At 42.8% G+C, this 11,299-nt stretch overlaps 1 protein-coding gene across 1 annotated transcript; it reads left to right on the top strand.

Moving 5' to 3' along the window:
• Positions 1-506: 506 nt before the first annotated feature.
• Positions 507-11,293, top strand: CCNDBP1 (cyclin D1 binding protein 1). Its single transcript, XM_007120682.4, has 11 exons — positions 507-689; positions 858-917; positions 1,210-1,289; positions 3,985-4,066; positions 5,695-5,791; positions 5,968-6,035; positions 6,617-6,693; positions 7,039-7,316; positions 8,463-8,523; positions 10,087-10,133; positions 10,389-11,293. The coding sequence occupies exons 1-11, from the start codon at positions 581-583 to the stop codon at positions 10,501-10,503; spliced, it is 1,074 nt and encodes a 357-aa protein (XP_007120744.1). The 5' UTR covers positions 507-580; the 3' UTR covers positions 10,504-11,293.
• Positions 11,294-11,299: the final 6 nt, after the last annotated feature.

Below are 11,299 nucleotides of genomic sequence, written 5' to 3'. Positions count from 1 at the left end.
AGTTGTGGCCCACGGGCCTAGTTGCTCCGCAGCATGTGGGATCGTCCCAGACCAGGGCTCGAACCCTTGTCCCCTGCATTAGCAGGCAGATTCTCAACCACTGTGCCACCAGGGAAGCCCCCCAGTGTGTTTTTTACGTTACCTCATGTAAAGTACCTAGCACAGTGTCTGGAACTCAGCAGCCTATAAGGGCGCCACTTTAGGGGCAGGGAACCAGTGCAAACTTGGGCCTGACCCTGACTACCCTTGATTAGTTCCCAGTCCTCTTTTCCAGCAGGGTTATGGGTTGTCTGCTTCCTCAGTCGGGGGTGTTTTCGAGTAATCAAATATCAATAAATGAATGATCAATAAGAAATAACTCGGTCTAGGACTTGCCTGTGTCGCTGGGGCGGGGCAGAGCGGGGCGGGAGGAGGTGTAGCCGCGCTTTGGAGCGCGGAAGGAGGCACGACTGGGCCTCTGGGCAGGGGCGGAGCGGGGCGGGTTGTTGCCGGAAGCGAACCCGCGGCCCGGAAGTGGGGCGGTCACGGCAGTGCGGCTCCTGCAGCGGCTTACTCCGCGGACTTCTCGCGTCCTGCTGAGATGGCGAACGCGGCTACACCTGCAGCTGCAGACTCCACCCTGCCTCCGCCTTTGGAGCAGCTCCGGCACCTTGCAGGGGAGCTGCGGTTCCTCCTTCCTGGAGTGCGGGGTGAGCTGACGTAGTGGGGACGGGCGACGGCCGGGGCGGGCTTGGGTGGGAAGGGGCGAGGCCGTGGCGGCGGCGGGGTCCGGGCGGAGGAGGTGGGGTCTGGAGGTGGCTCCGCTTACCTGTGCTCTTTCTTTTGCGGCCGCCCGGCCCGCACGCCGCGCCCACCAGTCGGCGAAGCCCGGGAGACCACCAAAGAGTTTGATCGGGAAACCTTTTGGAGGAGACTCCGTGAGTGCCTCTCATGTTGCAGGCTGCCATCTCTCATCTCTTGCAGCGTCCCTACCCTTTTCCTTCCTGCTTTGCCCGCCCCATCCTGTCTGTGGCGATACCTCGCCTTACTCATCCTCGGTACCTCTGAGATTGAGATAGAAAACACTAATTTGGGGTTGTTTTTTTGAGACGTCTCAGCCGGCAAGGGTGGAGAGGGAACGCATTGTCTTCAAAGTCCATGCAGCCGCTGGAGCCTTATCCTTTTGGCACTAACATATTGGCTCTCGCCTCCTCCTCTGTCACCCCCCAGGTGAGGCAGCTATGGCAGTGTCAAGGACAGCCACGACTCTGACTGAAGTCTTCTCTCGACTTCCACTGCCGTCACCACAGGTGGGCTTCACTTTCCTACAGTTCTTGTGATGCCTCGTTATTCCTTAGGAATCCTCTCATTTTCTTTCTACGTTTTACATTCAAAGCAGGGGATTTAATTTCCTCATCTGTCAAGTAAGATGGTGGTTCTCACATTACAAGATTGTTCTGAAGATCAAATTGCCAAATGCAGTAGCTGTCATGGGGTGGGCAGCTCTTCTAAATATTGGTTCATTCTGAAGTTCATCCTGATTATTTCCCTTCTGATAATTTTTCTTAAAAAGCACTTGCTATTTGCTAGGTGTTTTCACATAACATGATCCCCATCTGACAGATGAGTAAGCAGGCTCAGACGCTCAGCTTAAGGTGGATAAGTAGTGGAGCTAGGATTTAAATTAGGTTCTATCTAATGTCTAAGCTACACCTTTTTTGTTACACTACATAATACTCCTCTATATTGAATTATTTTTTACATTAGTAATAATGTAGGCAGTATAAAATTCAAAAGATATCAAAGTTAAATGTGCTAAAAAGTTTATATCTCCTGTCCCTTGTTCCTTTTGTATGATTCCATATACATGCTATGCAGATACACACTTATGTATATATACCTGCTTCTTTTTACACAAATGATAGGATACCATAAACACTTTTCTGGACCTTTTTTAAAAAAACTAACAACATAGCTTGCAAATTGATTTTGGGGAGCATATATAAAGTTGCTCAGTTCTTTGTAATGGCAGCATGGTATTCAACAGAGTGGATATAACCATAATTTATTTAACCAGTACTGTGTGGACATTTAAGTTGTTTCCAGTTTGTAACTATTATAAACAGTGCTGTGGTAGTTTGCCTAATACAGTCTTGGTGTATATCTATATATCGGTAAAAATTCCCAGAAGTGGAATTGCTAGAACAAAGAATTTGTGCTTTATTATAAAACTTTATTATAAAATACTTGAAAGTAAATATTGTTGGCTGTGGCCAGGTATGCTCTATGCTCAGTTTTTCTAGAGCTGGGTATACTTAATTTGGGAGTAAGTTTGTTTTAAAATGGCATATTCATTGCCTTATTTTATATTCATAGTCAATACTTTCATTCTTTTTATCAATTATATATCTAGATGTTTTGAAATGAAAAAATCTTCTCTTGCTGCACCTACAGTAGTAAACTCTCTCCACTTACATACCTCAGAGATCTGAGATGAGGAAACGAGAGAATTGTATGAAAGTACTTTAAAAGTTTGTTGAAGAAAGTCAATCTTTATTTCAAAGGGAGTAGTAATGTTACCTTATTTTTCTTATGTGCTGACTCCTTTCTTCCAAATACACTTGGGACTTGTGGCTAAAATTCACAGCTAGTAAGATACCATGAGGAGCAAGAATAGAACTATTTTTCTGTACATGCTCAGGACAGTGGTTTTTTACTCATTGATGAAAAATTAGGATATGGTTTTTTTGAATTATATATATTTGAGTCAATTGCTTTCTTAGGATCTCAGCACATTAGTTCTATTAGAGAATGTTTGGGGTTTTTTTTGTTTTGTTTTATTTTAATTCCAGTTCTTATGGCTTGGTATTTTTATGAAATTATATGTTTGAATGTTGAAACAATGTCAAATCGGCATAAAAGTTTCTAAGTGCTCTCAATCATTGTACTTATCCATCCCAGACTGGTAACAGACCATTTATGGACTGGCATCAATCTGTGGACCACATTTTGCATAATGCTGGCTTAGAATTTAGCAGAGAAGTGAGAACAAAGAAGGTAAGAGAAAGCCAGTGACTGCTTCGAAGGGAAATAGTCAACATTGAGCATTGTAGAGTCCATGCTAATTACCTTTAGATATACTGAGATTCTGTTATAAAGAGACAGAGACACACACACAGGCAGAGAGACAGACAACTGGTTAATGGTCTAAGATAGAGTTGGCAGACTTTTTCTGTAAAGGGCCAGATAGTAAACATTTTAGGCTTTGCAGACCAACTACTCAACTCTGCCCCTGTAGTGTGAACACAACTGTAGACAATATGTAAACGCAAGAGTGTTGGGACTTCCCTGGTGGTGCAGTGGTTAAGAATCTGCCTGCCAATGCAGGGGACGCGGGTTCGAGCCCTGGTCCGGGAAGATCCCACATGCCACGGAGCAACTAAGCCCGTGCACCACAACTACTGAGCCTGCGCACCTACAGCCCGTGCTCTGCAACAAGAGAAGCCACCGCAATGAGAAGCCCACTCACCACAATGAAGAGTAGCCCCCACTCGCCGCAACTAGAAAAAACCAGCGTGCAGCAACAAAGACCCAACATAGCCAAAAAAAAAAAAAAAAGTGTGGCTGTGTCCCAGTAACACTTTATTTACAAAACCTGGCATTGGGCCTAATTGGGCCCTTGGGCCCTAGTTTGCCAACTCCTGGTCTAAGATATGGTGAATACCTCAAAACAGATAACAAATATCTTGGGATATAGAGTATCAGGAATAAGTTTTTCCTGCTGTTTCTTCATGTCTTAATCAGTTGTCTGCTCAGTATCTGGTATCCAGGTAACTCCTCTCTGGTATGTTATGAGAATAGCACAGGGCCTAACTCATAATAGGACTTAAGAAAATGTTTGATGATGCTGTACAGATGTCTGCTCTCTTCCACAGTAGATGGGTTGACCACATTGATCTAATCCATTTCCTTTTTTCTTTCTGAAATTGGCTTATCATCTCACAGGAAACCCAGAAGTTCTCTGAACAAGTCCATGCTGCCATCAAGGCAATTATTGCAGTATACTATTCGCTTCCCAAGGATCAGGGTAAGCCACTCCATACACGTAAGCGTTCAGTTTATGGGATAGATCTTTGCTACTATGACAGCTTCTATCCTGAAACTTTTACCTTTTCCTCATTTTGAGCATGTAATGTAACTTTCTCCCATAAAGTGCAGTCAAAGGTAGTTATGTAATATATGTGACCTCCATAAGTAAGCCTTTGTGCTAAGGTTCAGATGCTGTGTTCCCATCTCCCCTGCCTTGCCTGACTCTATTTTTTTTTTTTTTTTTTTTTTTTTTGCGGTACGCGGGCCTCTCACTGTTGTGGTCTCTCCCGTTGCGGAGCACAGGCTCCGGACGCGCAGGCTCAGTAGCCATGACTCACGGGCCCAGCTGCTCCGCGGCATGTGGGGTCTTCCCGGACCGTATTTTTTTTAAATAAATTTATTTTATTTATTTATTTTTGGCTGCATTGGGTCTTCGTTGCTGAGCGCAGTCTTTCTCTACCTGCAGCGAGCGGGGGCCACTCTTCGTACAGTGCGCGGGCTTCTCATTGCGGTGGCTTCTCTTTTTGTGAAGCACAGGCTCTAGGCATGCGGGCTTCAGTAGTTGTGACTCACGGGCTCTAGAGCGTAGGCTCAGTAGTTGTGGCACATGGACTTAGTTGCTCTGCGGCATGTGGGATCTTCCCGGACCAGGGTTCGAACCTGTGTCCCCTGCACTGGCAGGCTGATTCTTAACCACTGCGCCAGCAGGGAAGCCCTTGCCTGACTCTTAAGGTTTTTAATTCTCCCTGGTTCCTCCCTCTCTCTAACATTATAACTGCCACAGATGCTGGTTGGATATCAGCCCCATCCCCAGGCCCAGGCCGTCCCCAGGCTCCTCTACCCATATTATATCACATGCTGTTCCTGAGCTCCCTTATAGGTTAAGTGGCGTCCAGCCCTGCTTGTATATTCATGCCTTGATTATAATCATGCTATAATTATAAATGAGTACATGTCTCATGGATCTTCAGGGCTACTCATGTGGTTTAAACTTGAAGTGTTTTATCCACAGTTGTCAAGAAGCCACTGGTTCTTTTTTTTGGTTTTTTTAAATTTATATTTGGCTGCGTTGGGTCTCCGTTGCTACACACTGGCTTTCTCTAGTTGCAGTGCACGTGCTTCCCATTGCGGTGGCCTCTCTCGTTGTGGAGCATGGGCTCTAGGTGCGTGGGCTTCAGTAGTTGTGGCACGTGGGCTCTGTAGTTGTGGCTCACGGGTTCTAGAGCACAGGCATAGCAGTTGTGGCATACGGGCTTAGTTGCTACGTGGCATGTGGGATCTTCCCAGACCAGGGATCAAATCTGTGTCCCCTGCATTAGCAGGAGGATTCTTTACCACTGCAACACCAGGGAAGGCCCAAGAAGCCACTGTTTTTAATGAATGAATACATGCTGTCATGGAAAGATTTTGTTCCAGATCTCTTTTGGAAAATACCACTAAGGAATGGTGGGAGGAGCAAGAAAATGACATGGGGATATAAATAAGACCTGAGTTTTGTGTTGGCACTCCAGTTAAAGCATGTGGGTGCACATTACCTCAAATTCTGTAGGGCTTAGACTCTCAGGAAAGCAGATGGTGACTTCTGGAAAGACGACCAGGCTGCTTAGTCTTTGGGTTTGGCTACAGGAATCACCCTGCGAAAGCTGGTACGGAGTGCCACTCTGGACATCGTGGATGGCATGGCTCAGCTTGTGGAAGTGCTTTACATCACTCCAACTCAGAGGTAGTGATGCCACAGTTGGGGTTATTGGTTAATGGGGTTCCTTGCTTCTGGGAGGGGGAAAAAACTCATTTTAACAGCAGAGTTACTGATAACTGAGAATAATGACCAGCAGGAAGGACCTTTTAGGAAACAGGAGCCTAGGTTATTGATACATCCTTATTGATTCCTTTCCACAGCCCTGAGAACCTTATCTCCTACAACAGTGTCTGGGAGGCATGCCAGCAGGTGCCTCGGATCCCAAGAGGTGGGTGAGAGTGCGAAGTGGACGTTGACTCTGCTGGCCAAAGCAGACAGACCTCTCATACCTACCTGCCAGTTTTGTAGTATATATGTATTTTTACTTACATAAAGAGCTTAGTGAAATAGATCTGGTTTATCACCAACATGAAAAGATAGGTATTAATACTTTTTGCCAGTCTTTTTAGTTCTCATAACTTTAAATTCAAACACTCTCTGGCTGTGGCTCTGTCTCTTGTTGAAAGATGTGGTTTCCTCTTCTGGTCCTGCCCCAGGGGCAGTATTTTGAGGACACTGAAGCAGTTATGAGGTAGAGCCTGCTAGGCCAAAAGCAGTGGTCATCCAAGAGGACCATGATGAGAAACATCATATGACCATTCTATTTCTTCCTGTGGTGAATGACAAAAAGCTTTTCAGCCTGTCTGAGTACCCAGAGGATGTATGTGAGAAGAATTTTACATTTAACTGCTGCCCTTGTCGACTGTCCTTGGCACTCCTTTCAAATGGGAACATTGTTGCTTTTTGCAGACTTAAGAGAATTGTTGGGTTTCTTCTCTAATTGTAGTACTTCCAATTCTTCACTCATAGATAACAAAGCTGCAGCCCTTTCAGTGCTGACAAAGAGTGTGGATCTTGTGAAGGATGCACATGAGGAAATGGAGCAGGTGAGGGGACCTCTGTCTTTGATGGTCATCAGAAGGCAACTCTGTGTCTAGATGAGGCTCGGTTATAAAGAGAGAAGATGTGCTGAGTGTCGACCAGATAGGTCCCATCCTCACTCCTGTCCTCCATCTCCTATCTCCCACCCCATGCTGGTGTGTGATTTAGTACCATTCCTCTCTGTTCCATTGCTGCACTGGGAGAGTCAGAAGAGGGTTTATGAAGTGATTCAAATCTGTAGCCATTAGGGAAGTAGCTGGCTAAAGTCTGGGGACAACTCGGACATGATGCTGAAAGTACAACACCTTTTTATTTTTTTTGGCATTCACACGTATCATGGTGTGCCTTAGGCTGTGGAAGAATGTGACCCTTACTGTGGCCTCTTGAGTGACATTGAGGAGGACAACTCTGACAACCATGGTGATGAGGATATATTGGGATGGCCAAGCAATCGCGACTCATATTGGTCAGAGGAGGATCAGGAGCTCATAATCCCGTGCCTTGCACTGGTGAGAGCATCCAAAGCCTGCCTGAAGAAAATCCGGCTCTCAGTGGCAGAGAATGGGAAGAAGGATCAGGTGGCCCAGCTGGATGACATTGTGGACATTTCTGATGAGATCAGCCCTAGGTAAGCGTGATCTCCACTCAGAACATCTGAGCAGCAGCATTCTGATGTCAACTTGTGCCATCAACCCAAGGTTTTTACCCACCTTTTTATTTTGAAAATTTTCAAACCTACAGAAAGGTTGAAAAAGTATTGCAGTGAGTACCTGTACCTCCATCTAGATTCACCTGTTGTTCACAGTTTTTTCTGTATTGGTTTATTTCTCTATAATTAGAGGTATAGCTTTTTAAAAATTGAAGTAGATGTGCCATTTTTATCCCTGAACCATTTGAGAGTAAGTTGCAGACATTAATGACATTTCACTGCTAAATATTTCAGTGTGTATCTCCTAAGAACAAACATTCTTACTCTTATTCTTAGTATGACATTTAAGAAATTTACATCGACTATAATAATGTTATCTAATATTCAGATTTCCCCAGTTGTCTCTACAATGTCTTTTATAGCTTTTTTTTTTTTTAATTCAGGGTTCCGTCAAGGTGTCATACCACATTTGGTTGTCTTCTCTTTGGTGTCTTGTAACTACAACAGTCCCTGTCCTTTTTAGCTTTTTTTAACATTGACTATTTTTTTTTAATTTATTTTTTTGACATTGACATTTTTAAAGAATCCGGGTCAGTTGCCTTGTAGAATATCCAACAATCTGGATTTATGTGATTGTTTTCTCATAATTATATTCAGGTTAAACACGTTTTGGCAAGATTATCACATCATTGAGTGTTTTGTGCTTTTCATTGCATCATATCGGGGAGGCACATGGTGTTAGTTTGTCCCATTATTGGTGGTATAGTAATAACTTGATTGCTTGGTTAAAGTGGTGCCCACTTTAGTGGCATTCAGGGATGAACCCTGCCTGTGTTAGTTATTAAATTTATGGTTTCAGATCCTCACATTTTTAACTGAATTAATCATGTCCCATCCTATTGGTCAAGGGAGGTTTCCCCCCAGCTTCCTAGTGAAATAGGGTATGTATGTATTCCGTAAATACCAGTTGAATTGGTTATTTATTGGTTGCCCAATTTAAGGAACTGATACGCATTTCTGGGAGTCATTTTTTCACTAGTCACATCCTTAGTTGTGTACTGGAGGCCACCTAGCTGAGCTTTGTTCCTTCTTTGTTAATGGTTATTTTTGCTTTCTCCCCTTAAGTGTGGATGATTTGGCTCTGAGCATATACCCACCTGTGTGCCATCTGACTGTGCGAATCAATGTAAGTACCAGCTTTGAGGGAATAGCTACAGACCTAATTGGTAGAATTTCAGTAATCACTAGTATTTCCTTTAAGCTATAGGGAATATGTTTGTTACACTTGGATGCAAGTACAGCAGTAATGTCACGATGTGTTTGTGCTTGATCTTTATCAAGCTGAATTTGAATTCTAATAGCCACGAGCTCTGGTAGTACTCTTTTCCATAACCACTTGGGTAATCATTTAGAAAAACCCAGATCTTGGAAAATCCTGCTTTGAAAAGAAAGTCTTAATTACTACAGTGCTTTAGGATTCTTTCAACCTGAAGTCACAAGTTTCTAATCTCCTATATAGGCCAAAATAGGTGCTTCAGAAACATACTCTGTTTTAATAACAACACATTGTGTGATTTAACCACAAGGGTTAAGCTCTTTATAAAAATCTGATTTTATTGTATTCTTTCAAGTCCTGGGTCCTATGCTAGAGTTCTATTCTCTTATTTTTATAAACTTCAAGTTCTTATGTCTCATTTTATTGGAAAGAGACGCAAAACTGCCAGTGGCTTATATTTTACCATCAGATGTGTCAATCCTAATAATATTTGGTAAATTAGATAGTGGAAATTAGAGTGATCAAATGTATCTTCACAATGTGCAAACACCTTGGAGTACAATAGGATCCTTTTGGGCATTAACTTGTTTTTTCCACATACACTTTTTTAAAAGTTGACTTCGTAAGAAATAAACATCTTTAGCAATATGCCTTGTCAGTTACCCCAAATAAAATTTTAAGGAATGCACAGTTTATTGGTAGGATACATACATCCTCATGTTATCTTGTTATTGGTATTCCTAAAATTCTGTAAGTAAATTAAAAAAAAAAAAAATCCAGGGGCTTCCCTGGTGGCATAGTGGTTAAGAATCCACCTGCCAATGCTGGGGACATGGGTTCGAGCCCTGGGCCGGGAAGCAACTAAGCCCGTTGCCACAAGTACTGAGCCTGTGCTCTAGAGCCCATGAGCCACAACTACTGAAGCCCGCACACCTAGAGCCCATGCTCCGCAACAAGAGAAGCCACCGCAATGAGAAGTCTGCGCACCACAATGAAGAGTAGCCCCCGCTCACCGCAACTAAAGAAAGCCCATGCAGCAAGGAAGACCCAATGCAGCCAAAAAAAAAAAAAAAAATCCACTTGTTTCTGCTATATATATCCTGAGCTATCAGCAGTTGGGACAAATTCAGGTTATATTCTTTTTCTATTTTCTTTAATTAAAAAAATATTTTAAATATAGAAAAACTTATAAAGATGTTATAGCAACAGTATTAATGAGATTTTGCTAAATAGAGAAGAATCCATGATCCCACCACCCTAATCTAATCAATATTTTTGTTTTTCACTGTTTTCTCCAATGGACTTTTTTTTTTTTGAGTATTAGGTAATAATACTTAATGACTTTAAAAAATGACTTTTTATTACTTGAGTATTAAAATATTTTAGCTCTCCTTCCCCCCACCCCCTATTTTTTCTCTTCCTTTCCTTTTTATGGTAGGGCTCAGGGTGAGTAACTTCTCTGTTTCTTTCTAGTGTGCAAAACTTGTATCCGTTTTAAAGAAGGCACTTGAAATTACAAAGTGAGTATGAAGACTTATCCCCAAATAGCTTTTTGAGAATAAACCTATACAGCCATTCTCAACTCCCAAACCCCCATTTCAAGGAGTAGAAGGTGAGTGTAGTGTTTTCTTTCAACTTTACCTGTGGAGCAGCTATATTTCTGCAGAGAAACTTGCCTTTTCTTACTGTAATTTTCCCTGTGCTCCCTTTTGAGGATAGGTTTTTCCTTGACAGTATAATAAATTTAACTTCTCTTTTTCCCATTCCATTCACAGAGCAAGTCATGTGACCCCACAGCCAGAAGATAGTTGGATCCCTTTACTTATTAATGCTGTTGATCATTGCATGAACAGAATCAAGGAGCTCACTCAGCATGAAGTTGAATTATGAATTTTCAGGCTCATTTGTACTCTCCTCTCTCCCTTTCTTACTGTTGCAGCCAAGCTCTGATGTCTGCTTTTAGAATGGGGCTAGGATACTTTCTGGACCGAAAAGGGAGGTCCTATCTATACTTATCAAGAGACACTATTACCAAAGTTTGTTGATTAGGCCAAACTGGCAATTATTTATAAACCATATGAGTATGATATGTTTTTCTGTGCCAGATATAAAAGATAACTATGAGTTTTTGTTCTTGAGTTGCCTCTCAGAGATTCCTGGGGAAGCTGCCTTATTCCCTATTTGCAGTAAAGTGTGTCGTTTCATTGTTAAAGATGTTGATAGTCTCAATAAAATGCTAACCTGCTAGTGGTTAAATGAGTACCTTTCCAAAGTGTCTTTTCCACCAGAAATATGTGGGTTGAGACTAACAACATTGCTTTTGTTTAGGTTTATAGGTCTAAAGATCTGATTCTGATCAGAAATATATTTAGAAGAAAAAGACGACTTTTTTTAGAGCAGATGTCTCCAGAACCCCTCTTAGTACTTCAGCATGTTATAGAATATAATTATTCTTACCAGAAAGTTCTTCTGAATATTATTCTAGTTTACTCCATGCATCTATTGGTATTGAGCTTGTGAAAATTAATAAAGGGAAACATTCTTTAAAATGGAGTTGAGGGCTTCCCTGGTGGCGCGGCGGTTGAGAATCCGCCTGCCGATGCAGGGGACACGGGTTCCTGCCCCGGTCCGGGAAGATCCCACATGCCGCGGAGCGGCTGGGCCCGTGAGCCATGGCCGCTGGGCC

This window comes from Physeter macrocephalus, chromosome 11 (assembly GCF_002837175.3).
Source record: "Physeter macrocephalus isolate SW-GA chromosome 11, ASM283717v5, whole genome shotgun sequence".
Taxonomy (NCBI): domain Eukaryota; kingdom Metazoa; phylum Chordata; class Mammalia; order Artiodactyla; family Physeteridae; genus Physeter; species Physeter macrocephalus.
The sequence above is the reverse complement of the archived record's forward strand: the minus strand, read 5'-3'. Positions and strand labels throughout refer to the sequence as shown.